Source organism: Puntigrus tetrazona, chromosome 8 (genome assembly GCF_018831695.1).
Source record: "Puntigrus tetrazona isolate hp1 chromosome 8, ASM1883169v1, whole genome shotgun sequence".
Taxonomy (NCBI): Eukaryota; Metazoa; Chordata; class Actinopteri; order Cypriniformes; family Cyprinidae; genus Puntigrus; species Puntigrus tetrazona.
In genome coordinates, this window is record NC_056706.1 from 11,257,175 (window position 1) to 11,284,274 (window position 27,100).

At 38.6% G+C, this 27,100-nt stretch overlaps 1 protein-coding gene across 2 annotated transcripts; it reads left to right on the forward strand.

Annotated features, from left to right (window-relative positions):
- The first annotated feature begins 1,372 nt into the window (after window positions 1–1,372).
- Window positions 1,373–27,035, forward strand: pdzd4 (PDZ domain containing 4). 2 transcript variants are annotated; one of them, XM_043246619.1, is made up of 9 exons: window positions 1,373–1,449; window positions 8,778–10,425; window positions 18,770–18,808; window positions 19,451–19,740; window positions 19,842–19,929; window positions 20,365–20,463; window positions 20,589–20,651; window positions 21,002–21,103; window positions 23,437–27,035. In XM_043246619.1, exons 2-9 carry the CDS (start codon window positions 10,366–10,368, stop codon window positions 25,384–25,386), a joined length of 2,691 nt encoding a protein of 896 aa, XP_043102554.1. In that variant the 5' UTR covers window positions 1,373–1,449; window positions 8,778–10,365; the 3' UTR covers window positions 25,387–27,035. The 2 variants fall into 2 exon arrangements, with proteins under 2 accessions (XP_043102554.1, XP_043102553.1); XM_043246618.1 differs by lacking the exon at window positions 1,373–1,449 and having other exon boundaries at window positions 8,429–10,425.
- The last annotated feature ends 65 nt before the right edge of the window (window positions 27,036–27,100 follow it).

Consider the following 27,100-nt stretch of genomic DNA (forward strand, 5'->3'; position numbering starts at 1 on the left):
TTCAAGGAGTAAGGACCAGTAGCCACAATAGAGGTGCACAATTTTGCGATAAATAATTGACAGATCAAAAAACTTTCAATAATTTGATGGCAAAAACCTGGCTTTTATAATGTACTGATTATCATTAGCTATTTTATTTTACCACTTGCGCGCCTCTGGTGACGTTCTGCGCGCGTAAGACGTGATTTGTGGAGATGAGAGCTACTTCCGGGTTTATTGATGTTTATTTTCTCATTTCTAATTACAAAGATACTGACCTTCTTACTCGAAGCGCTAAAGATTAAAATATAAAAGGTTTCGGTAATGCGTAGGCCTAATGGAGTATCCTGCAGATCTCGAGCACAGGTTCTGTTGTTAGTGCACACTTTGGCGAAGTTGTCCATCTGAACAAAGCAGGCGCGGGCGCATTCATCAATCACATTTAAAGGGAAGCCGTCGCGTCCTGACCGCATAGCTGTCTTCACTGGGTGTTTTATGCAATATTTGCATTTATTCACATACGATTCGATTAGCTACTCGTGTGGCAGGCTGCCATGATTTTCCCTCATCGGAGGGGATTTAGAAGTGGGTACAAAGCCTACTGATAAAGAAGAAGGTATACACGGCGCATACCCTGCGCTACACCGCGGACACTGACAAGACAACGGCTCCCTGTCGCGCGATATACATCATTAGCGGGTTTATGGATGTATAGGCGGAAGTGGATACACGCGTTGCAGGAACAAAAAGAAAAATATAGGAAGCTAAACTGAATATCACAACAATATAGGGTGGGCCTACCCTGACCTGTGTTTGTATGTTTTATCATATTTATTTATCGGCTACATTTATTATTAGTGTCACAAAAATAGTTGTCGCTGGGGTATTTTCCAATTAAAAAGTCAGTCCGTAAAAATCTAAATCGCACAACGAGAGCAAACAGGCTACAGATATGACACAATTAATATAAAGTTTAAAAATAAATAAATAAATAAAATACACTGCAGGCACTGAACAGATGAATATGCTTATTGAGTCACGCACCGTGTAATTCTTTTGAATCTTTTCATCGCTCAATAGCTTTGATGAATTAATTACACCCACACAATTAAAAGCATTTTCATGGTTTCTATGTTGTTTTGAGGCTGTGCGTCTCTTGATTTGGGGTCGTACTGTGACTCTTACTGTGAGACACAGGAACACCGTGATACTTGTTTCCATGGTAATTGTTCATATGACACTGGACAAGCATTCTAAATTTAGTTCCTATACACGGGGATGTCTCTCATTCACTGGAAACCTTTCGTAATCGTAAATGTCATTGGCTGCGCTGTCAGTTAAAAGCAACGCGATTAGATGCAAGTCACGTACGGATCAATCAATAGTTTAGTTGTTTAATTCGTATGTGAATATCACCGAAGGAATTCATATGATGATCACGGTAGAAAGCACAGAAACAACGAGAAGACGGTAAGGTGCATTTCATTTACCTCAGAAAATACAAATCTCCTCATAATGGTTGATAAGCAACGAGCAACGCCCCATAATCTATTTATTATTCTGTCAATAAACAAACAATCAGAAAGAGCAGTCACACCAAGTCAAGATACATTTCTAATTGCACAAAATGATGAAGCAATTAGGCATCAACTATGCCCTCCAGCTGATAGTGTAGTTACAGCTGCTGTCCGCTGGAGGTCACACTTTGGCCTTTACAACGTTATCAACTAGACGTCTTATTATTTTAATCTGGAAACATGTTTCCGCTTACATTTACACTTTGTTCTAATTTTATTTTGTTTTCTTCGTGGTATGTAGGCTAATTGGTTGGTGTCTTGCTAATTGGGATGATAATATTGTGGAATTTTATCTTGTGCCAGTTTGTAATCTGTGCACTTGTTATTCTGTGTAATAAATGAAAAAAACGACACGTTTCTCTTCTTAAGTATGCAGGACTTTCTCCAGTAATTTTCTTGGCCTAAATTCCATCCTACCAGCTTACATTAATCTCGAATCGAAATCAAACAGCAATTTTTTAAGAGTTGTTTTGTTTTTTTACTTTATGAAACAACGCAGTATAAAAAATGTAAAATTTTGTAAATGTAAAATGTTGCTAATGATATTTTAGCTTGTTTGTGTTATTCAGAAGCAACAGTTTGAAGTTAAAATGATCTTGTTGAATTAGTTTATTACAAATTTTCACTTTACAATATGTTAACTGATGGACTGCAGCGATGTGGAATATTGCGATGTTTGAGCTCAAATTCTGACGGCACCCATTCACCGCAGAGCATCCATAGGTGAGCAAGTGGCATAATGCTACATTTCTCCGAATCTGTTTCAGTTTGCTGGAACGACTCTTTCCTTTCAGTTCTGCCGATATGTACATCTGGGGATTTGAGCTAAGGTTCGTTTCCAGCAGCTAAACCCCACGTACCCTTCCCCCACTATGACCCATATGAGACAGGTACAGGCCTTGATGAATTAGGCCCTGAATCGCAGCTCTATCCTGAACCTCCGCAATCTGAAACGCATGCGAGAACCTTCACGTGATGTGAATGACACACATCAGCTGAGCAGGGTGAAAAATTAATTACAAACCAATGCGTTTGCCAGCCGGTGGGACGGGTTTGACTCATACAGATGTGAGACGGGAATGCATTGGGCATGCTGGGTAATTAAATGAACTGCGCTGTGCCGCCCTTGGAGGGAGGACTTGGCTTAAAGCCCTGGGGGTGGCCGACAGAGTTCTGCTTATTGCCTCTCTGCCCTCCAGAGAGACGAGAGGTGCTCTTATTTACGAGCAGTTTGGCTCAATAATAGAGGAGAGCTGGAATTGATCATATCTGTCTGGGTCAAAAGGTCTCTGCTGATTTGAGATGTAGCACACAAGCGAACCAACTCGATAAAATACAATACTGCTGAAAAGAACCCAATGCACACAAAATCTGCATGAATACTCATATTAATGATGCAATATTTTAACTGCTAACTGAAAATTGTGTACAAAAGGACAAAGCGTCACCCACAGGGAGACAAAACACTTTACCGATCAATCTGTCCCTAAAGAATATTAGGTTGAGCCACAAAACCGCAATTACACATTTGGTTCACCATGTTCCTCCTCCCCCATTCTCCTCCATCCTCCCCCAATGCATTCTTCATCTTGTCCATTTCACATACCTCCAGGCTCCTTACATGTAACCCATCCCCCCCCAAAAAAAGCGACGAGAGGAACAGATATTTTATATAAAGCAATGAGATTGTGTTGTACTGAGGAAGACCGGTCAGTGTCCACAAGCTCCAGGTTTAAGATCGTATCTGGTTGTTGAATGAATGGTCATCTAGAATAATAGCCTGTAAAGTGTGATGTCTTTGTTGCAGGTTGTGACACGGTAAACATCCTTTTCCTCTACATCGACCGACCTCTCGCTCGGATATAAATCTTCGGAGGAACTCTGCCACAGGCTTGAGTTATGTCTGCGTCTCTCATAGAGAAATCGCGAGAAATATTAACACGCCCGGCGAAAAATTCCGATGAATTGTGAGCATATTTATCTCCATATCACTTAATTCCAATGCCAACCAGATCTTTTAGTTTTAGAATGATTTTGAGCGGTGGGCCTTCTAATTATAAATTCAGTTAAGCCGCGTAACTACGAACTGAATGTGAAATCCAATCTATTTCACTTTTTTGCTTTGCTGGCTAAATTTATTGCAACTTAAATTGATAAACTCTTGCATGTTAACTGGAGTGTGCTTGCATGAGATTTATCCTCGGGCTATTTTCTGGAGAATCTCCTCCCCCTCTGAGACAGAGAAAGGCTGAGTTTTCATTAAGATTGCTGTGGAATTTTCTTCACAACAGGGCTCCATATTTTCTCATCGCTGGAAGCATAATGAATTTACATGAGATTTGAATCCGTTAATGAATTTTCTCAACAACACCTCCCATGGGTTTGCGGGGTCCCTGTGGATTCATGTATGACAACTGTGTATTTCATCACAACTTTTCATTAAGGACGTTGAGTTGTGATCCTTAACCTTCACACGCTTTTGACAGAAACATACTTTAAATATTGAAATGTAACATACTTGTTTTACTAAAATGCGTGATTACCGATCAAAGGTTTTGAGGTCAGTTAGATAAAAATAAATAAATGAACACTAATAAATTGGGTAATTAAAAGTGACAGTAAAACATTTATAATAGGATTTTTTTTACTTCAAATGCTGTTTCGAACGTTTCTACAAAAATATTAAGGAACTGTTTTCAGTGTTGATAAGGATAGGAAACGTTTTTGCGATCACCAAATCAACATATTTGATTGATTTCTGAAGGATTATGTCACACTGAAGATGAATTTAATGCTGAAAATATAGTTCGCCAAAAACTGTAATAACCTTTTTCACAACATTGCAGTTTTAACAGTATTTTTAAACAAATCATTTAGCATAACAGGCTTATTCCAAAAAAACTGAAATACGTTTACATTTTTTTAATGACAGTGAATTAAACATTGACATATTTCGAGGCAAACACATTAAAAAATAATTTACATGTTGTAATTTAAATGTGTGGAATATTACATTTAAAATAGTCCCCTCATTAAAAGGATATTGGTAGCTTTTTTAAAAGTACAATTTCTGAAGCCTAAAAGCCTCAGTTATGAAAGAAAGATCAGCGCAGTCCAGAAAAGTCATATGGGTTTTGAACATGAGAGTGGGCAGACATTGGCAGATTGTTCATTTATGCCTGAACTGTGCCTTTAATTATAGAGACAGAAACAGGTGCGTTACTATCCTTGAGGCAGTAATCCATAACGCCGCACTCCTGAAGTATGTAATTTCTCCTCTTCCGCTGCAGATCCCACCAACGCTGACCTGTTATCATTGTCAGACTTCAATAACTGCTCCTGTAACCATCTCTGTATTATTCTCTCCGTTGCTCTCCTGAAAGCACTGAGCTTGTTTGGCTTCTATAATTGCTTGTCAAATCCCTCACTATCTGAAGTCCTGTAACATGTCGTTTATGGAGGGTCTCTGCGGTACGCACGCATCTCTCTGTCAACCTCGCTCTCTTTCTACCTCCGTGCTTCCTTTTATTTGAGGCTTTCGGGCTTGCGAGATGCATGATTTCCAAACGGCTTAGATATAATTGTGAGAGATGTAAAATGGGAAACCGGTCTCCCTAACAAGGCTCTTAGGAACCAGCTGGATATCAGAGCAAACGAGCAATTGAATTCAAAAGCAACATGTTGGCACATCACCTTTTTCAACAGTTTACAGCAGGCTCTTCTCCAGAGAATTCTGACTGTTTTATTCATGATGTGGGGATCAGAATGCTGTAGAGGTTCATAAACAGTGAAGGCGACCACAAAAACACCACAAGGTCACAGTGAGGGCAACAAACAAACAGAAAAGTTAGAAAGGCAGAGAGAATGAGAAGCATCAGTAACAGATGTAAAATCTGTGTCTAGCTCTCCTTCCAGAGGTATAAATAAATAATGAGTATATTGTTAAAATTCATGTTGCACTTTCATTCCCTCCAGTCACTCTCTCTCTTTCCCTCTCTCTCTCTCTCTCTTAGTATAATGCATGCTAATGTTGTGATATCAGCCCATTACACGTTATTCAAGGTGCAGAAAGAACTCAGAGGAAGTCACAGAGCCATATGATTGCGGCTGACATCGGGATACAGAATGCATACACAATGGCCAGCTCTCCCCTGAATGCATTTCCCTTCCTCCCCCTCTTTTTTTTATATTCGGCTGTTCACGTCCTTTGCCACAAAATCATGCATTATTGGATGAAAATAGAAAATATATTACATATTGAATTTGTAATCACTGTAGAATAACCTCAGTCTTCTTTTTCTTGCCATCTTTTTTGTGTTGTGTGCCCGGATTGAATTGTTATTCTATTAAAATACGAGTTTACGGTATTAAATGCAATTAGCCACAATAACTGTTAAAAATCCTCTAGATTTGAGTTTTTAAAAATTATATATTTTTTGATTTTATAGTATACATATGAAAATACTGGGCTAAGCATGTGAAGCTGGTGAATCTCAGTGTGAGATGTGTTTCCGTGTGAACTGATAAATGTCAGTCAACAACATGTTATTTTGTTGTGTGTCAAAGGGCAGTGGAGTGTATTAAAATAAAACCTACTTGTCTGATTCCCAAAGATGTACTGGACAGGTCTCTCCCGTGTCAGCAAGAATAACCACGGCTGCTAGGTTGTCTTGAAGTACAATCCTTGTATGGCAGATATAATATCTAGAATATATATAATAACAAAAATGTATTATTAAAGACTACAATTATAGCAACTGCTTAATTTTATTTATATTCACTTTTACTTATATTCAAATGTTTCAAATGATTTATAGTTATTTTCAAAACTCAATTAAATTGAAATGGAATTTCAGGCATATTCAATTCATGTCTGATGGCTGCATATATATATATCCACACATTGAATATGTTTATCAAGTACTTTCACTTCAAATGTGCTAAATCTCAGCCATAACTCATTCAAAAATACCAGTATGTACATGAAAACCTATACATTGTAGTCAGAAAGAAATGGCAATTATAAACGTCAGACATTCTGTGTGTGTGTATATATATATATATATATATATATATATATATATATATATATATATATATATATATATATATATATATATATATATATACACACACACACACACATATATATACTTACATATACACACACACACACATTTACAGAGAGAATGAAAAATGCAATACGTTATGCAAAATTTCATCATTATAAATAATAAACAGAAAGAGAGACATGAATGACGTGAGACTGTAATAATAAAGCCAAAGAAAACATCACAGTAGGGTTTTATAGGCTGGCTTATATTGATTTAGTGTGGTAATCCCTGTTCTCTAAATAAATCAGTACCTCACAAAATCAAATATACTCTTTTAAAAGGAAGCTCTGGTTTTGCATGACTACCCATGGTGCAGTGAGGAGTCAGAAGGACAGCATGAGATAACGGGTTATCAGCAACACGCACAGGGACCTCATCACACCTAATAGCTAACACATCATGGCTTACCCAGAACACACCGCTGGTGTTCAGCACAGCTACAGGTCAATAATGACTCCCCTTAGTAGCATTAGGCTCTAGCAGGTACATCATTTTACACTGTGCTTGTTAAATATCGCTTTGTCATTGCTTCTTGTAAATTATAAAACAAATAGCTCCATACAGACCGATTTATCATTACAGTTCTGAAAATGTGCAAAAATATATTAACATCTTTCATACCAAACACCTGTTTACCTATAACTGTGTATATAGTAATCTGTTATTGTTTACAAGAACATTATCTTCTAGTTAAATAAAAATAAATCATAAAATAAAATTATTAAAATTGCAGCAATTCCACATCAAACACAATCAAAAGCATCCAGTACAGTGCACCCCAAATTATCATAGACTGTGGAAACTTCAAGCGGCTTGGGCTATGAGCTTCTCCATCCTTCCTCCAGACTTTAGGACCTTGGTTTCAAAATGAAATACAACACTTGCTCTCTTCTTCTTAGCCCTAAGTAAGACACCTCTGATGTTGTCTGTGGCAAATTCCTAGACATGTCTGAGTGGTTCTTGATGCCTTGACCGCAGCCTCAGTCCATTCCTTTTGAAGTTCATTCAAATTCTTGTATCGATTTTGCTTGACAATCCAAGACTGTGGTTTTCTGGGTTGATCTTTTTCTTCCACACTTTTTCCTTCCACTCAACTTTCTGTTAACGTTCTTGGATACAGCACTCTGTGAACAGCCAGCTTCTTTGGCAATGAATGTTTGTGGCTTACCTTCTTTGTGAAGGGTGTCAATGATTGTCTTCTGGACAACTGTCAGATCAGCGGTCTTCTCCATGATTGTGTAGCCTAGTGAACCAACCTGAGAGACCATTTTGCAGGTGTTTTGAGTTGATTAGCTGATTGGCATGTCACCATATTCTAATTTGTTGAGATAATGAATTGGTGGGTTTTTGTTAAATTTGAGCCAAAATCATCACAATTAAAAGAACCAAAGACCTAAACTACTTCGGTCTGTGTGCACTGAATTCATTTAATACACAAGTTTCACAATTTGAGCTGAATTAATGAAATAAATGAACTTTTCTACAACATTCTAATTTATTGAGATCCCCCTGTAATTTGCATTTTACTATGAACGAAAAAATAACTGAAATTTGTATGCATTTTTATAATGAGGAACACTGTTTTTTATTATACAAACACGGATTATATAGCACACCTATTTTCCTATTGCAGTATGGTTGCAAGCGTTAAGGCAAAAACAATGGCCAAGAGAGAGAGTCAAAGCTCCTTGGTCTATGTGGTCATATATTCTGTTTGTGTGCTGACAGCCAGAGACTGACAACATCTTCAGCCCCTTTCACAGCAGGCAACAAAGACCCGAGTGCAGAGCTGCTTCCAATACAGGTGACAGAGAGAAAAAGAGAGAGACAGCGGAGAGGGGCTGGGAAATAAGATATGAGGGAAGCAGGAAAGGAAGGTGGGAGGGTGACGCTATCACCTATAAGTACAAGAGAGAGTGAGCAAGGGAGAGAGAGAGAGAGAGAGAGAGAGAGAGAGAGAGAGAGAGAGAGATGAGAGCTGGCTGAATATTGGCTGGTATTGCCGGGAGAGGAGGGGCCTGCTGTAAAGCTGTAATGGGCTCCAGCTTGTGCAGTGGTGCCGATCCCCACGTTTCCTCCAACCCAGCAGCTTTTCCTCTCTCTGCAGACACACATGTACGTGCGCTGGGCTGGCGTCGATCCAGGAGAGCCTTGAGACGTTCTCGAACGGATTTTTCAGATTCACCATCCCACCATCAGACTGAATGACTTTGTTTTTCTTTTTGGAAACGCACAGCTCCACTTCATTCATCTTCAAACGCTCGAGCAAGCTGGATTACGTCCCAAATCTCCAGCCGCGAGGAGCAGAAACATAAGGGAACATCATTAGCAGTGGTCTAATACGTACTTTAAAGCTTTTTTTTTTATATCCCGAGGCTCTGAAGCCGGGCAGATGTGGGGCAGCGTTCAATTCATTCCTTGCTGAAGATCAGACACTTCCCCTTCACCCCTTTCAATCATCCTTCCATCAGGCGATAGAGAGAACAGCCCTTGCAGACTGACATACTGTTTGGAGAAAGAGCTGAGCTCACCTCGGTAGTACGAGAGAGACACGATCTGACAGGTGCACTCTCTCATTCCTTTTCTGCCATGAACACACAGCTGGAATTCCGGGAAGAAAGGAAGAGGACTGGTTTGATGTGATCTGTGAACGACAGGCTCTTATCTGCAAAGTGAGTGCAAATGAGCGGTGGGATTACAACCTCACTTTATAGAGGACAAGGAAAAGATGATGACACGGTCATAGAGCGCTTATGTAGATAAATACATGCAGGTGTCAAATACAACATGCTGTGGAGAGGGAATATGAAATTAGGCATGGCACCAGACTTGCGGTTATAATAACGGCTAATGAACATCTGCATTGAAATTGTCATCATAATTAAGGATGGAACGGAAATATTCAAGTCTACAATCGGAGTAGGCACTAGTTACAGACTCGAGCAACATGTTTTAAAGCACTTCAAATAGCATGACGTGCACGCCTGCGCCTAGAGAGCGTTGTTATATGTAAATGAAGGAAACAAGCTCTCTAATAATAGAATCGGAGTGTGAAGGAAAGCATCTCTCAGGGGAATACGGAGCGGCGGAAAGTAAACATTTGTTTATTGCATCTTTTATTTAATAATTCATATCTTAGTCTACGACTTTGGCGGAGGCACCAGGGAGTTCACGTTAGGCAGATCATCTCTTTGATGATACTGTTCAGACACGGTGGGATCTGTAAATTTAATCCTGTCACACCGTGCTGCTGGCTGCTTGTTTCAAGCCTTGTTTCAATACCATCCGTCTAATAACATATCTGATTCGCATCATCATACGTGAAGTTTTAAAGCCAAAAACATTAAACTAACTTCACTGAGTGTGTAGGAAATTCAAAGCTGAGTATAAAAGCACACAGACATCAGAGGCTCCATTCATCAGCGATCAAACCCTGACTTTCTCACGGCTGGATGCTGCAGCGTCTCTGATCCTGTTTCCCGGGTTGGACCTCAATTAAAACAGCAGCCGGGCCTGAATGAGGGAAGCAGACAAAGAAAAGAACATCAAAGCCCTTTCATGGAGTGCAGAGTCTTAACCTCTGATCTTAGGGAGGGATTACTGTAATTGGACGGCAGGGATCGACACCTACGTCGGAGAATCAGGAAGCGAAGAGCATCGAGGAATCGCACCCCCTCAGGAAACCACAAGCCACGATGGGCTGCAACATGTGTGTGGTGAACAGGCCGGAGGAACAGTACAGGATTATGTTTCAGGTGAGAATACTAACAAGTTCATATTCAATTTTCTTTCCATTTTTTGCACTTGAAATCATGTGGTTAATGAGGATAAATCTAGGAGGTTAATCAAATTAACATCGCAACATAAATATAAATATATGTCACTTGTGAGGTGACATTAGCATCTATTGAAAAGCTTAGGGTCAGTAAGTTTTTTCAAAACATTTTTTCAGCAAGGATGCGTTAAAATGATCAAAGGTTACAGTAGAGGCATTTCTAATATTTCTGTTTAAGATAAATTATTCATTTTTAACTTTTTTATTCATCAAATAATATATCACAAAATTAATAAATAAAATTCACACAAATTATTTTAAAACTAACAATAGTATATGTTTCTTAAACACCACATAAGAATATTACAATGATTTCTGAAGGATCATATGATACTGAATATTAAAGTAATGATGCTAGTAATGTAATGAAGTAATGAAAGCAATTCAGCTTTGCCATCACAGGAATAAATTAAATTTGAAAATTACAATATATATTTCACAATTTTACAGTTTCCACTATATTTTTCTCAAATAAATATTGCCTTGTGAGTAAAAGACAACCCCAAACATTTGAATGGCAGTGTATTAACTTGGCAGTTCTTAGATCACCTATAACTTGTTTTATTAAAAATGCTATGCAATAAATGTAGCATTTAAACTACTGAGCATTTAATTTTTAAAACCATGGGCAATAAAAAGGGAGTCGGTCCTCCCTTTGCTATATCAGCTTCAGTTCATCTTAAAAGGGTTTCCATTTGATGCTGAAATATGGGTCCAGGAATTTCAAATAGCTTATCAAAAAGAAATTTCATTTAGCCAGTTTATTGGGCACAAACATAATGATAATTTCTTGATATATAATAGAAGTGTTCCTAAAATGACTGTATTTACCTCTGAAATGTTAGAGCTCAAGGTCCCTTATTCCTGCAGGAGGCTCCTTTTCTTCTTAAGGAGTCATATGATGTTACTAAAAAGAACATTATTTTGTGTAATTGTTTAAAAAAACATTATTTTCCACATACTGTGCATTATTTCTCCACCTTCCGAAGCCGTTTGATTTGTACAAAGTAGATAGTTATAAAAAAAGTTTGGCCAGCTATCCAGTGCCTTGTGATTGACCAAATACCTCAAGCATTTGATGGAAATGTTACGCCCTTATCATAGCATGATGTCGAGTCCTGGCGCTATGACACCAAAACAATAAAACACATTATAAATGAGTTATTTGTGAAGACGTAATTACTGATTATCATGTCTTTTTCTGCATTGCGTTGCATTGTGCCTTATAAACGTGACCATGTCTGCATTCGTTATCGGAGAAACGACAAACCTCAAGCACTATCTTTCACTGCTCAAAACTCGCATTTGAATATTGAATATTTTAATAAGAAAGTGTAACTTAAATGGTTCTGAGTCAGGAGATAGTCAGGGCAGGAAATAGTCCTCCATAAATTCACTAAACACACTCTAATATTTGTGTTAAACTGTTCTGGAACAGTGTTGTAAATACTACTTAACCACTGATTTCTAGTTGCGTCTCCTTTTGGAAGCACAAAGAAAGTAGCTCCACTTTCACAACGACACACAGCGTCTCCTGAACATGGCACCCGCAACAACACTACAGCGAGAATAATGGCTCCGCCTTCTTTCTTTGCGTTAAGATTTAGGCAGTGTTCTAAAATAAACCCACTCTATGAAGTCGAAAAGTGGAAACGTTTTTAGATTAGCTGTTTTGGGGGGTGTGGACAATTCATAACTTTTATAAAAAATACCACTTTTGTTTCGATACCTCTTATCTACACGCTAACAGCATGCAACACTCCAAAGATAAAGGAAAGCTAGAAATCGTATCATATGGCCCCCTTAAAACTCAACAAATGCTCTGCTTTGCACCACTAGTAATAAAAAACCCCTCACATTCTGCTGTCTCATAAGACACCATAGTTTATGCGGGTTAACCTTACGGGGATTGTAGATCTGCCAGCAAACTGGAAAGTGTTTATCGTAAAAGAACAGGTTTAAGATGCGTCAAGGGGCCTTTGAGTTAAGGTGGTGCTTTAGGCAAACAATTTAATGAATTAATCCTGTGTTGAAAACCACAATCCCCAAAACAGCACAAAGACTTCCTACTCAGCATCCTTTAATTGACATGGCGGTGAGACTTTTAAGTAGGCTGAGAGAAAAAAGGCTTTTTAAACCTTGCACTGGCGAGGTGTTAAAGTTTGGTTTCCATTCTGTCATTTTTCCAACCAATGACAGGTCATGTGACTATGATTGATAGCTAGGGGATATTTATACTGCTGGAAAGTAGAGCAGGATGAGAGAAGGGCAGATCTGCTAATAATAAAACCTATCAGGTGTGTAAAATATCTGCGGCTGTGACACTGACTCGGAAAGGAATGCTAAAAATCAAGGTTTATTGAATTCAGAAGCAGAGTACATGTGTATCAGAGCAAAGACGATCCTTTGACTATAAAAAAAGCACGGCATGCTTCTGAACACATGGCTTACAATGGAAATGTGGCTGCAGTGTAATGTCACCTTGAATTAAAGTATCTAAGGGTCCAAATCAGTAAGAATCTATGACACCTGTGCAAGCAAACCACTGTAGCCTTTTACAAGGTCAAGCACATGAATATGCAAATATTAACTTGATTTATATATTTTCTGAAATGATTCTGAGTCTTTACACAACTGCTATTATGCTCAGGTGTTCTGGGTTGTTGCTATGCGGTTGCTCCTCATAGCGGTTGTTAGAACATTGCTATGGTGTTTATAGGTGGCTATATCATTTATTTAATTGCATGGTGTATAAAAAAACAAAAAAAAATTGTAAATATGTAATACATGACAGTGTCCTTTTTCATAAAAAAAAAAATCCAAAACAAATTAAAAAAATGAGAAATGTCTCAATGCAAAACGTGCATGATTTCAAAATTTTTAAATAATGTAAACAGTTTCAAGTTGCTACAAAAGAATGATATTTTTTAGCATATTTCTTTTTTAATTAATATTTTGAATTTGTTTTAACTTTTACTTTTTTGTTTTATTTTAATTTAATGTGTTTGTCTTTTTTTTTTATTTGTCTGTGTGGTTTGTATTCATTGTTTAGTTTTAGTTTAAGGTATTTTAGTTTTAGTACACCAAGTATTGGTAAATAGCAAGAGGTTTTTTTCCCCCATCATTTATTTCCATCAAAATATTTATTTCAAATAATGATTTTTAGTTAACTAAAACAACCCTGTTTCATATTCATACTATGGTACTAAATAAGGGTAAATAATTGGCTATTTTCAAACTAAAATGCAACCCATTTTAAATGCATTGCCGCCCCTCTCAGTTCCTTCACCTATAACATTTAAACTCCACTTGACTAAAATCCTCTCCACAGCTTGAGTTTGCCACTTTGAAGTTTTGTTCAGAGAGCAATTTGCTTTCTCCGCCAGACCGCAATGTCATGCCAGGATAGGTCGAGCTTTTTCTAATACCGAGAGGATCTCCTACTTGATCTCTTCAATCTCACTTCAATTTCCAGCTCTTCTCTCCACCGTATCCCTCACTGCCCGAGGCTCTTCACAGAGGGTTTTACTCCTAAACTAGTTTCTTATGCAGTGACAGAGAGTCCTCTCTGTGTGAGCCTGTTTTAAATGCTGCACACTTATTAGTGGAGAGAGCTGGAAGACACTATAAACCCCCTGCCAAATCAGCTGCACCAACACTGGAAGCCCCCTGGATTTACTGCAAAGGAATCGTCAAGCATATATAATGCGCTTTAGAATGTGATGCAAAATGATATTGGCATGAGAGTCATGACAAGCTGAGGGTGACATCACCACAAGGCATTATACATCTTTACTTTTTCCTCTTATCCTTCATGGCTTTCATACTGAAGCTGTTCACACTTAAAGGGATATACACCTAAAAATGATCATTTACTCACCCACCACCAATTTTACTTTTTTTTTTTATTCCACATGTTCACCAAAGATACATTTATTTGATCAAAAATACAGTAATATTATTACTTGTATATTATTACAATTTAAAAATACTATTTTCTGTTTTAGTATAGTTTACAATATCAATATGCAAAGCTGAATTTTCAGCATCATTACTCCAGTCTTCAGTGTCACATGATCATTCAGAAATTATGCTGATATGCCGATTTGGTGTTTGAGGATCATTTCTTATTATTATCACTGTTAAAAATAGCTGTTCTTGGTAATGTTTTCATGCGAACAGTGATTTGTTCAGAATTCTTCAAAGAATAGAAATTTACTTAACACAGAATTCCTCTGTAGCAATGTTTTTACTGTGATGCATTAATAAAATGTTTTTTTTTTTTTCATACTGATACTGAATTTTAAACAGTAAGCAAGCCATTGGATTTGTGATTTTCTGCCTGGCGACAATGAAACTGGTGAAAAATCCCTCAGGCTTACACTGAAGGAGCCGTTTCTAGGGATTGAAATATTATGGAGACTTATTGGTGGGCTTGTTTTTAAGTAACCAACCACCTAGCAGCAACATGCTAAAAAGCACCTTAGCAACAGCATAGCAACACCCTGGCAATCATGGCAGCATATTTTGCACAAGCAAACCAGTCATTTTCCACACAAAATGCCTTTTATCGCTGTAATGCTGTCACTGTTTTAAAAAAGCAACAAGCTGCCAAGAGTTAAGTGGCGCTGTAAGATAAAACCCCAATAAAATAAACCTCTTGTTGCGCTTCTCATAGTGACACTGTTTCTTAGACACACGTTCTCACCCAGTCTTTCATCAGTGTCATGCTCTGTGTATTTGAGTAAGTGGCATTTGCTCTTGCTTCTACTCTGTGGCTGGGCACACGATAATAAAGAGCAGACACATCCTGACAGGCTTCATTGGACTCAGGACAAGCCGCTGCAGGCATGAATAATACCATTCACACCAGATCACATTAGCCGGCTCTGCTGGAATAACCGAGCGCATGGAATCGCTATCCGTGAACGCCATCGCATTCATTTGGCAGCGCCATCTTCGTGCGACGCTCATCCCTGCTAATTGCTTCCAAGCTTTAGTCTTATGATGAGGTTTAAATGAGCTCGGGCTGCAGCAAAAATCCTATGCATGTCGAGTTGCTCCAAAATGAGCCTTTTAGCAGACGCTTTGCCTTTTGTAATCCTGCCTAACACCCCCCCCCACCCCAACACACACACACACACACACACACACACACACACACAGACACACACACACACACACAAACACACAAGACACGTCTGATGAGTTTTTCTCTCGCTCTCTCAGTCTTCCTGCCTCTACCTAACATACCCTGTCAAATTTGTCTCTATGGGATGCCGTTGCCAAGGCAACTGAGGTCATTAAGGAAGACTTATATGCTTTCTCACTGCAACACACGTAGACGCAATAATGACGGGGAAGACGAGCACACACATAGTCAAGCGCAGTAAATCAGCTATTTGAAAAAAAAAAAACACTGATGTAAATAAACAAAATCTACTCGCGTGCCCTCCACGCTGCAGGAGGTCTCTCCAAACATGCAGAGGCATGAAAGAAAAAAAGATAAAACGTTCCACCCTTCACCTGCTCCAAGAATGGGGGGAAAAAAGAAGAAAGTAAAACTAATCCAGACTGACATTTCGGGCACAAGTAACCTTTAGGTAAATTCTTCTCTGGTTTCTAGCACAACCCTTTGCCCTGCCCTGATCGGGAGCAGCGGCAGGAGCAAAAATTGCTATTGCTCCGTCTTGAACATAACATATATCACTGCTCAGGACGCCGGATTAATGGAGGTTAAGGTTCAATCCAGGCGGAGAGCGAGAAAAAAAAAAAGAGAGATAGAGAGAGTTTCCCTCCTCTAAACTCTAATCAAAAGCAAAACGAAATCCTGAGGGGAAGGTGATGGAGGGAAGACAGGAATAGAGTTTGGGAACAATGTAAAAGGCACAATTTAGAACCTCAAACTGAGTTGACCTAGTTTACCGCAGTGCTTAGAACCTTTGTGAAGACGTTTAGCATTTCTAACACTTTGTTTTAACTGGGTCAAGATGATTGAGAGAAGCAAGCTAATTTCAAAATGAAAGTTGGAAAAAAAAGATATAATCAGAATAATTATTTGGAGGGGAATCTTGTGGGAAACAGCCCTCTGTTTCTGTATTATAATTAGCAGGCTGTCGGTGGAAATGCAACAACAAATAACCTATCGCTCCAATAAAAACCTCATACCGCTGCACTAATACGGCAGAGTTAATACTCAGAGGTGGCAAAGTAGATGCATTAAAGCAGTTACAGATGCAATAAGCATATAAAATGTCAAGGCACTTAAGACTAAATGCAATAAAAAGGTATATGACTGATTGAATTCCTATTAAACATTTAATTATACTGTGGCATTAAGAAAAGTGCCATTACATTTGAGATTGTACATAAATTTTAGCACGGCTGACAACTGCGTTGAAATGTACCAAATTTATTGTAACAAAAATTATTCAACAAAATATTCTCTAAGATTTAAAATGTCTCAACTCCATGAAACTCCATGTCTCCATGAAATGCCAGGTTCCTGCTTTAATTTTCTTTTTTCTAATCTGTCTCAGATATACATCACAATATGGAAGAAAGGACTTTTTTTTACTTTCTGTTACATTGTGACTTGTGTTTGATACCTGCATTGTGTATCAAACTAGAAGTGCACAATACTTTTGAAGCTTATCGGCAATCATTTGCCTTTGTTCGCATGCTAACTAGATGAACAGATGAAGGTTTATTCCCCTTCACTAAAAAAACTAAACAAAATTGCCTTTTTTTAAATGCTTCCAGCTGCATGTCTTTGAAAGTGGCATAATCAATGCGGCGCGTTTGGTAGATCACAGACTCAGAGTTAATGCAGGGGTCCCGCAGTGAGATGATAGGGATCGTTGGGGTGTGGATGTGCATTGCGGTATCTGTGAGCGGCTTCAGAAGCTGCTTCATTAGCAATGCAATTATTCCACAGGGGCAAATGTACAGGGTGAAGGTCAATAGAGGTGTATCAGGAGTTAAAGCGATGTAATTGCTGTCTCCTGGTATTGAACTGATAAGCACAATCACCCACTGAGTTCTGTTGGCAACTTAATCATGCAGAAGAAATTCCATCACAGACAATTCGACACACTCTGTTGTTTCTCAAAAAACACGAAAACAAATGTTTGGAAATTTTCGACACACTGATTTCCGATGTAACACTGCTTCCAATTTCTCCATAATCTTATGCATACAAATCATAAGCACTAATGCATTGAGACAATCATACGTTGATGAGCATTTTCTATATGAAAGAGGGAACATACAGAAAATCTGTTTTGCTTGAGAAGTCCGTGCTTGCCAAAATCACTGTTGCTCCATCAACTCTGAATCCCGTGTGCAAACAGTCCATTTGTAATCAAAGCCACTGACAGGATCAATAATGAGCCAAACACAATGAAAAATAAATAGGTTTCACCTCTTTTAGACATCGAAAGACTTTCAGTCAAACAGCATAAGGATTGAGGCGAGACCTGGTCTCTGTGGGTCAACTATTTGTAGCTTGACTGCTTTGAGAAGGATGAAAGAGAGAGGGATTGGAGAGGGGTTGTCAAAAGTACTTTCAGCAACCTTGTATTGATTGTGGGTTAAATTGTTGAGGGTTAAATCCTCTCTCATCTGTCCCTCCCGTAAGGCCTGTCATTGAATGAACTGTCCCAATGCACAAACTCAAATTTGCAGATTCAGATATCTGTCAGTTATAAAAACAATAAATAAACCAATACACTGATAGTCATTAACCCGCATCCACAACAGCACTGGTATAATTTCATAAGTCATGGGATAAATTATTTCACAATTTTACCTATATATGTTTTATAGATTTTGGATTTATCTATCATTATAGATCTTATGTCATTATGATTTTGGGTAATTGTGCTGGTATTTTTTCATATCTGTCACATCCATGATTGCAACTCCACTGCAATCTAGATTCGTCTGTAACAAATACCTGATACGTTTTTGTAAACGACAGTGTTGACATGCTGAGTAAAAAACTACACTGCAAACGAAAATCATTTCCTGGTACATAAACAGTATTTGTAAGTTTTTGTAGCTTTTTCATAGTACTTAAGAAGCAGCGATGTGATGTGAAAAGAGCCTGCTAAAACATTAACTGTTATAAAGATTAATATCACGCTTAATCAAAATGAACCAGCAATCAATACAAGGCTGCGGCACACAGCTGTTGTTGTATCTTTTCAGAGCTGTCAATGTTAACCCTTTTTAATCTGGTTCTGATCTGTTTTTCTTCACAGAAAGGAAACACTCTGCGTCCCATTGATGCAGAAGTAAAGGTACAACATATTCCATTAAGATCTGAAGTTTGTCTTATCACGTCTATACATTACAGTTAATTCAAATGAAATCAGCAAAAGAACAATGATTTCTGAAGGATCATGTTACAGAAGATTCTAATTCTACTCACAAGAATAAATTACACTAATATCAAAACAGAAAACATTTTAAATTGTATTTTTTAAATGCATTTTAATTAAATAAATGCAGCTTTGGTTAACATAGGAAACTGTAAAATTATAATTTACAAAAAAACAGATTCCAGATTTTTTATGATAAAGCAGCAGAATCGTCTATAAAAACAGTATTTAATATATTTGCAGTTTCTCATCTTTCTATTTCTTTGTGATGCAATGATGGAGAGCTCATGCTTGTCTTGCAATAGCCATTTTTGCTGCTTTGCAATGTTACTTCTCACCAAGGAGGAGCAGAACTACAACCTTCCTTGAGTTTTGCTTATTTGTGCATTTATCATCCCTCTCTCTCCTTCTCTCATTTTTCTTATCTCTGTCTCCCTCTTTCTCCACTTCATTCTCTCCATAGTGCTGCTTCAGCATTTTCAGAAGTGTCACATAAAACAACCAATAAGTGCATTATTTTTTTAAATGGACATTCAATGGCATTCTTTTCACTCACTGCAGCTCAAAGGCAGAAGAACATCTCATCTGTCCCAGGACAAAGATGGGCAGCCTCATGATCCTCTGCTTCTTCAAGTGGTATGTAAGGGTCACAGGAGAAGATTGGGTGCAGCCGCTGGCACACCTCGGCTCATGGCTATCACAGACTGTGTGGACAACGGCACCCAGACCGACATCAGCTTCCAAAACTTCTTGAATGGGGACAGAGGATCTTACCCAAGCAGTGGATCACCTGTGCCTCCACCCTCCCCTCCCCTCGGACAGCTGGTGGAGCCATACCTTCTGAATGACCTGTGAGTGTCTTCACCATCTTCTTGCTCCTAATCTATTCTCATTACTGTTTGCGAGGTTACTGAATGCTGAAAACCTGCTAAAGAAACATGTCTTTTCACAGTGGTTCTCTGGGGCAGGAATATAGTGATACAAATGACTACTTTAATGTTGCCAACCATGAGGATCAACAAGAAGAACTAGAATATGAGGTGGGGAAACAACAACAACAACAAAAAAAAAAAAAAATCACAATAGCCTTTTAAATTCAACCATAAGTGAGTAACCAATATTTTAAACAAATTAAATCCCATTATTGTTTTTTATCGATAAATGACCAGAGCTGTTCATAATATGTTAATAATTGTGATTATGTGCAAAAATAAAATAAATTCATTTTGTATGCAGATTGGTTAATTCAATAATATAACATAACATAATATCACATAGTAGAAAAGAATAGAATATATAAATAAAACACAAAAAATGGGAATACATTTTACAATACAATACTGAAGACCCTTAAACATTACCCAAACCAAATATCTCATAAATTTGCTCAAGCTAATTTTTTGTCCTGGTCCATCTTTAAAGCGGAGGGTTTAATCTCTGCCCTATAAACAGCTATTCCTCTCTGTCTTTGTCAGGAGGTGGAGCTGTATAAGTCGAGTCAGCAGGATAAACTGGGACTAACAGTCTGTTACCGGACAGACGATGAGGAAGACCAAGGCATCTACGTTGGGGAAGTGAGTGACCACATGAGGCTGGATGCTATTTTACTACTCAGCAATACTATATGCAAAACTATATGCTAAGTATTTAGCTGTTATTCAAGTTATCCAGATGATATTTAAACATTCCTGGTTTTTAGGTGAATCCAAACAGCATAGCAGCAAAAGATGGAAGAATCAGGAAAGGGGACAGGATTTTACAGGTATGTTTTTTTGGTCAGATGTCCTGCTAGAGCCAAATGACATCAACAAAAAACAGTCATGATGAACTGACATTCACTTGGTAGGTCAAATGTTTCTAGATAGAATTGGTCTATAAACAGATTATTGGTGTGACTTTTAACACAGCCCACACAACTACTCTAGAGAATAATTGCAGAACAGCAAAGACAACGTGTCATGTTGCCTTTGTCTTGACAAGTCCTTTGTTTATTCCAGGTTTCTGATGTGACACTGACATCAAGGACTCAGTCGAAACACGACCACTCTTGTGCTGATGTTTTTGTGTTTGAACATGACTCCCTAACATGAGTCCCTGTCTGTCCCACTTTAGATAAATGGGATGGAAGTGCAGAACCGAGAGGAGGCAGTGGCCATCCTTACCCGTGAGGACAGCACTAACTTCTCATTACTGCTTGCCAGACCAGAGATAGAGGTAAAAAAAAAAAATACAAATGTGGAAGAGAATAACAAGAATAAAAATACACGCATTTATGAGAGCACATGCTAATAAAATAGAATGAAAGTCTGTTACATATCAATTATTCGTCCTAGAAAGTAATATGATAAAATGAAGTAAGTTGCTTCTCATAACACCATATTGTTGTCTATTTTTTAGGAGAAACCTTGTAGACAAAACAGACACTAATATAAACACAAACCATTAAATCATCCCCCCAAATCTCACATCCTCTGAGCAATTAAATGGTACACACATACACACAAAATAGGCTTTTTGAGGCACATGCAAAGTTAATGGACCCACTCTGTCCCCAACGACAGCATATCCTAAAATTAATGGATTATTTTGCTGAAGGAAGGGAAACAGAAGTCTCACATCACTCAATGTCTCAATCATGTGATCACTCTTAGTGATGGGTGTCAAGGATTTGTGGCAGTTCCATTAACACTATTCCACAAGGAGATGAAGAGTGAGAGGGAACAAAGCTGCTTACAGAATGGGGGAAAAGTGCTCCATTAGAAAGACATGCAGAGGGGAGAAGTAATTGAAGGAATTGATAGAAGGCATGAGAGAGAGGGGGCAAATGAAGAGGTACAAGCAAGGTACACTATAGCAAGGAAGGATACCATGCTTTTTTACAGTAAGCAGTTTCCAAGGACATAAACAAGGTCTTCTGATGAGTCTGTGGCGATGCACGTTCATGCTCTGGTTATCTATAACACCCCATAAACTCGCAAATTTGCATTTTGTACAATTGTAATGGAAACCCTTATCCAGTGCTAGGATTTTAACTGTGCATTTATATTTATTTGTTTAGCAGAACATCCAAAGTGACTTATAATTGAGAATAACCCCAGCAGAAGCAATTAATAGAAATCTTAAAGTTGTCTGTTCAAGCAAATGTATTGTTTTATTTAATAAAAATTTAACAGCAGTTTTACTCTTGCATCACACAAATATGAACTGCTCTAAATGAGCATCTATTTCAGAGCTATATGTGGTGCTCTGAATTTCTGACTTTGTAACTGTGTCAATTTTTCTGCAATTTCTGGGGAATCAGTGGTGATATTGAAAAAATGGCTGTTGGTTATTGTGTGCAGCCTGCAAAAACCATCTATCATGAGCACAGCCGTCAGCTAATGAATAAAACAGGGAGCTCATTTCAGCCAACGCTCAGCACTAACAAGATCAGAACGAAAAGGGGGCCATTTTGTACCTCTTGTTCTCATCCACAATCACCCTCAAAGCAACACAGAAATATTAATGATGAACTGAAGACCTGAAACAAGTGGAGCTGTCAGACCAGGAGAGAAAGAGATTGAGAGAAAATGAGAGACTGTTAGAGAAACAGTAAGGAACTGTTAACTTAGAGATTACAGGCTTACAAAATCAAGAGAAATGAAACAAATATGAGACAAATGAGACAAATATGCTCAAGAAATGTCACAGCAGACCATTAAAACAACCTGTGTTACTCTTTATGAAGGTCTGATATATAATCAAAGGATAATTACAATTGATTATTGGCTGCCATCGATAGACAAAGATACTTCAGTCAATGCTTCAGTAAATCTGTATTCATCAATAAATCTTGATTCGTAGCAAGACATAACAACTGTCACAAATTAAAACGAACAAATTAACAGTCAGAGTTACAGTGCTACTTGGTTATAAAGAAAATAGTTTTATTTTTTACGTCTCAGTGATCATGAAATATTTCTTATGGACTGTGTATACTATGTACATTCAATGTGATAAATATCTCATGATATCTTGTTAAAAATGCCAGCTATTCACCTCCATTTTCCAAATAAGTAAGCCATTCTCTGTGCATGTGCAAGACTTCTGGTTCATTAGCTGCTGTAAAATACAAAGAATAACAAAGTGCAGTACAGAAAAAAAGATGTTTGTGCTACCAAACAGTGTGTTCATATTTAAGATAATACATTTGCAATATAAGCAGCAAAACAAGCTACAGCTAAAATGATTGAAAGCAGATGCCAGATAAATTAAATATACAAATATAAGGTTTAAATTTAAATTTAAAAAATAAGGTTTGATGGAATAAATACATATTTGTGTATGTATGAAAATACTAGGCCCCAATGCGGTTTAATAAAATAATAGGTTTCACAATTTCTTTGCAACTAAACATGCTGCACACATTTAAACAAATGTTTATATTGCCATCTAGTGTTCAAGTGCACTACTGCATGTATTTATATTTAGGGCAATACTGAAGATGTTTAGCCTCTAACTCTTCCCTCTTACTTTCTTTTTTTCTTCTCCTTGTGCCTTTCACCTAGACGGACACTCATTTGGATCCAGAGGAGATTGATTGTGAGTTACCTGTAGGGATGAGTGTGGACAGCCTTAATACTTCCCATCTGCCTGGTCTGTACCATTTTCGCCAACAGAGACCCCAAGCAGGCATTCCGGAGGAAACCCTACATCAGGAGACACCCATGCTCAGCTTAGCAACCCTCAGCAACAGTCAAGAGCTTGACAGTGGTGTGGGCCGAACAGATGAGAGCACGAAGAACGAAGAATCCTCTGAACATGACATCCTTCTGGGTGATGAGCAAACCAGTGCCTCCAACACAAATGCCACTAACACACCTGGCAGCTTGCGAAAGTTCAGGCCCGGCAGGAGTGGTGGAGGAGGAGGGAACGACACGCCATCGCCGCTGTTCCCTCTCAGAGAGCTCCACCTTAGCACAGACTCACTGGACTGTGGAAGCATGGGTGGTGGGTACCTTCACGACCCCATCAGTGGGATGATAATGCCGGGCTTGACAGAAGAGGAATGCGAGAGATACAGACAGCTTCTGGAAATCAAGTGTCGCTATGAGAAGAGAATGAAGAAAGGGCAGCAAGTTCAAGAAGAGGAGCAGAAAGAAGAAGACATCCAAGAGGAAGCTGACAATACGGAGGAGACTCTGGATGAGAACAGTAACGAGAACCTGACTCCACATGAGATGGCACTTTTGGAAGAAGAAATGAGGCACCTTGAGTTCAAGTGCCGGAACATTCTACGGGCACAGAAGATGCAACAGTTAAGAGAACGCTGTTTAAAAGCCTGGCTGATGGAGGAAGAAACATCTGGACGAGCGTCTGCAGAACCTCAGGGATCTCCACTGCATGAACTGTCTGACATCAACGAACTTCCAGAGAAGGAACGTTCGGACAAGGACAGCACCAGTGCTTACAACACTGGGGGAGAGAGCTGCAGGAGCACGCCTATGGTGAGTGAGCATCGACTTCCAGTTTCTCAAGTTGATGAGTCCACAAGCCCTCTGCCAAGTAGACACAGGGACCGACCAACCTGGAGTGAAAGAGGACGAGCAAGCCTCAACAGTTCATATTCACCAAGCAGCTACAAGAAGTTTCAGACTAACACCCCTATGAACCAGAAATTCTGCTCACTCACAAGAGAAGGAACGGTCCGTCGCATGCCTGAAGGGGTGACACAGGGTGTAAATTCTAGGGTGAGTGCCCATAACAGAAATGGTGGTCGTAGTGCAGAGTCAAGTCCTTACTTCACTCGACGTCGTCATTCCAACTGCTTCACTCCGGAACGCTACCAGAGTTGCATGCATCTGGGATCCTCACTTTCTGAGAGTTCTGGACCCTTGGATAGAGCTGTGGAAGGAGAAAGTGAGGCACCAGTGGGAGGCAGTGACCGTGAAGGTCATGGGAATAGCACCTTCGGGTCATTGCCTCACCCCAGCCCAGTAAAGCTTTCTCTGGCCTTACCTTTGCCTCTCCCCCCTACGTCACCACGCATGGAATGGAAGGTGAAGATAAGAAGTGATGGGACTCGCTATGTGGCCAAACGTCCCGTCCGAGACCGGCTCTTGAAAGCCCGAGCTATGAAGATCCGTGAGGAGCGTAGCGGAATGACAACTGATGACGACGCAGTGAGCGAAATGAAAATGGGGCGCTACTGGAGCAAAGAAGAACGTAAGCAACATCTGCTGAGAGCCCGCGAGCAGCGCAGACGCAGAGAGTTTATGATGCAAAGTCGGTTGGATTATATGCGAGAACACGGTTTGGATATGGGTAAGGAGAGTCAGTCGGAGTCTGGTCAGAACTCAGCCTCAATCCTGGAGCTCAGTCAGAAAAAAAGCTCCAAGAAACGCAACCGACGCATACTGGACAACTGGATCACCATCCAAGAGCTACTCGCACATGGCTCTCGCTCTCCAGACGGGACGAAGGTGTATAATCCTCTTTTGTCTGTTACCACAGTCTGAAAGGATGGTGAGGAAGGACAACAGGAAAATAATCTATTTTATCGAATTTTCAAATACTCAACAGTTTGAAGTGTCATCTGTCTACACTACTAATATGGCTGAGCAACGTCTAGCAGCTACCACTCTTATTAATTTCAACAAATCATTTTGTAATGAGTACTGGAAGTTATAATACATAAAAAGTCCCTGAAACCAGATGAATTTATTTGAGAAGCAACACTAGATAAAACTTGTTTTCATAGATACGTTTTTGATGATACTCATGCCCATATAAAATATACATTATTTTAAGTCTTAGTGCTGTTTTTCAAGTAAATGTACCTTGCAAAAAGGTTTTGGTTTTTCAGAAAACAAAGTCAAGTAACTGATCATGGGTGGCGGTAAGTTTGTGGAAAAACCTGAGTTTCCTGATTAATGAATGTCACATTGTATTGCTTCTCAGTTTACATTATCACTCCTCTGAGGTCACGCATCTGCTTTCGAGGATTTTTTGTTTGAATTTAATCAGAAAATAGCACATGGCCAAGTGACAAAGACAAAGACACTCGAGAGATTATGAATGTTGACTGAACGTACACAGACAAGCACAACGCAAACAGCACATACAGACAGGTCTTAATCAAAATCTGCTCATTGGAAGCAAACATATTGGACAAATCTAATTCATTCGACAACTTCCTCACAGCTGCACAAAAGACAAAGAATGATTCAGTTTCTTAATTCTTGAAATTTCATTGAACATAATGGGGGGATTGTACAAAGACTTTTGTACAATTTACTGCTCTAATTACAACATCATATAAATACTTAACCTGTGCAGACACAATCATGTTAAACTTTCCTACAGAGATGTGGTGCTGAACATTTGTACTGCTTGTTTCACTATTTTACTGTACTGTTCACTATGACCCAAATACGACAAAAGCACACTGTAAGCCACAGTGTGCTTTTTCATTTTTGAATGTATGGTAATTATTTTTCCTAACACCCTAAGTCATCACAAAGCGACTTTCATAAGCTTGTGTGGCCAAGTGCCGAGACATACTAAACACCAGCAAAAGGGGAAGCACAAAATATACTGGAACCCTATGAAAATTAACCAGCTTCAAAACGAAAACGGATTGTACATTTTGATATACTATTATTAGGAGCATTTAATCTGAAGTGGTGCGCAAAGTGAAGCAAAGGAGTTAAAATGAGGGGATATTATTATTCACGAATAAATTAATGATATACAAATTTGTTAACATATTTGTAAGTGTTACATTTTTTTTGTAAAAATGGCCTTAAGAGTTTTGACCAGTTTGGTGATGAGAGCCACTTGTTCAGCTCATCTAATTTTGCATGATTTTGACTATAATGTACATGCCAGAAATATACTTTAGTGGAGAACTTCAATTTCTCAGTATACAAATGTATTTGACCAGAGGACTTTATCCAGCATCATTTCCCATTTCTGTCTTGGTGTTAGATAAACATGTAGAAATCTACAGTTATACTCATATGGTACCTGTTGACTGATATCAATAGTTCTAATTATACAGTGTGTGACGTGCATTAGTTCTTGAGTGGTTATTTCAATGCATTGCTGAGACCGTATAAAATATAACATTTTAGACAAATAAAACAATTTTGTATGCTTAATAATATCATAATTTGTCATTAACCTGATTTCATACTTTGATGCACACATTCCTACTGTACACACACCAAA

Coding starts and splice junctions, on each gene's coding strand:
- pdzd4 (XM_043246619.1), top strand. CDS start 10,366: ATGGGCTGCAACATGTGTGTGGTGAACAGGCCGGAGGAACAGTACAGG. Junction 19,930..20,364: donor AAGAAGAACTAGAATATGAG/GTGGGGAAACAA, acceptor TGTCTTTGTCAG/GAGGTGGAGCTGTATAAGTC. Junction 21,104..23,436: donor TTGCCAGACCAGAGATAGAG/GTAAAAAAAAAA, acceptor CCTTTCACCTAG/ACGGACACTCATTTGGATCC.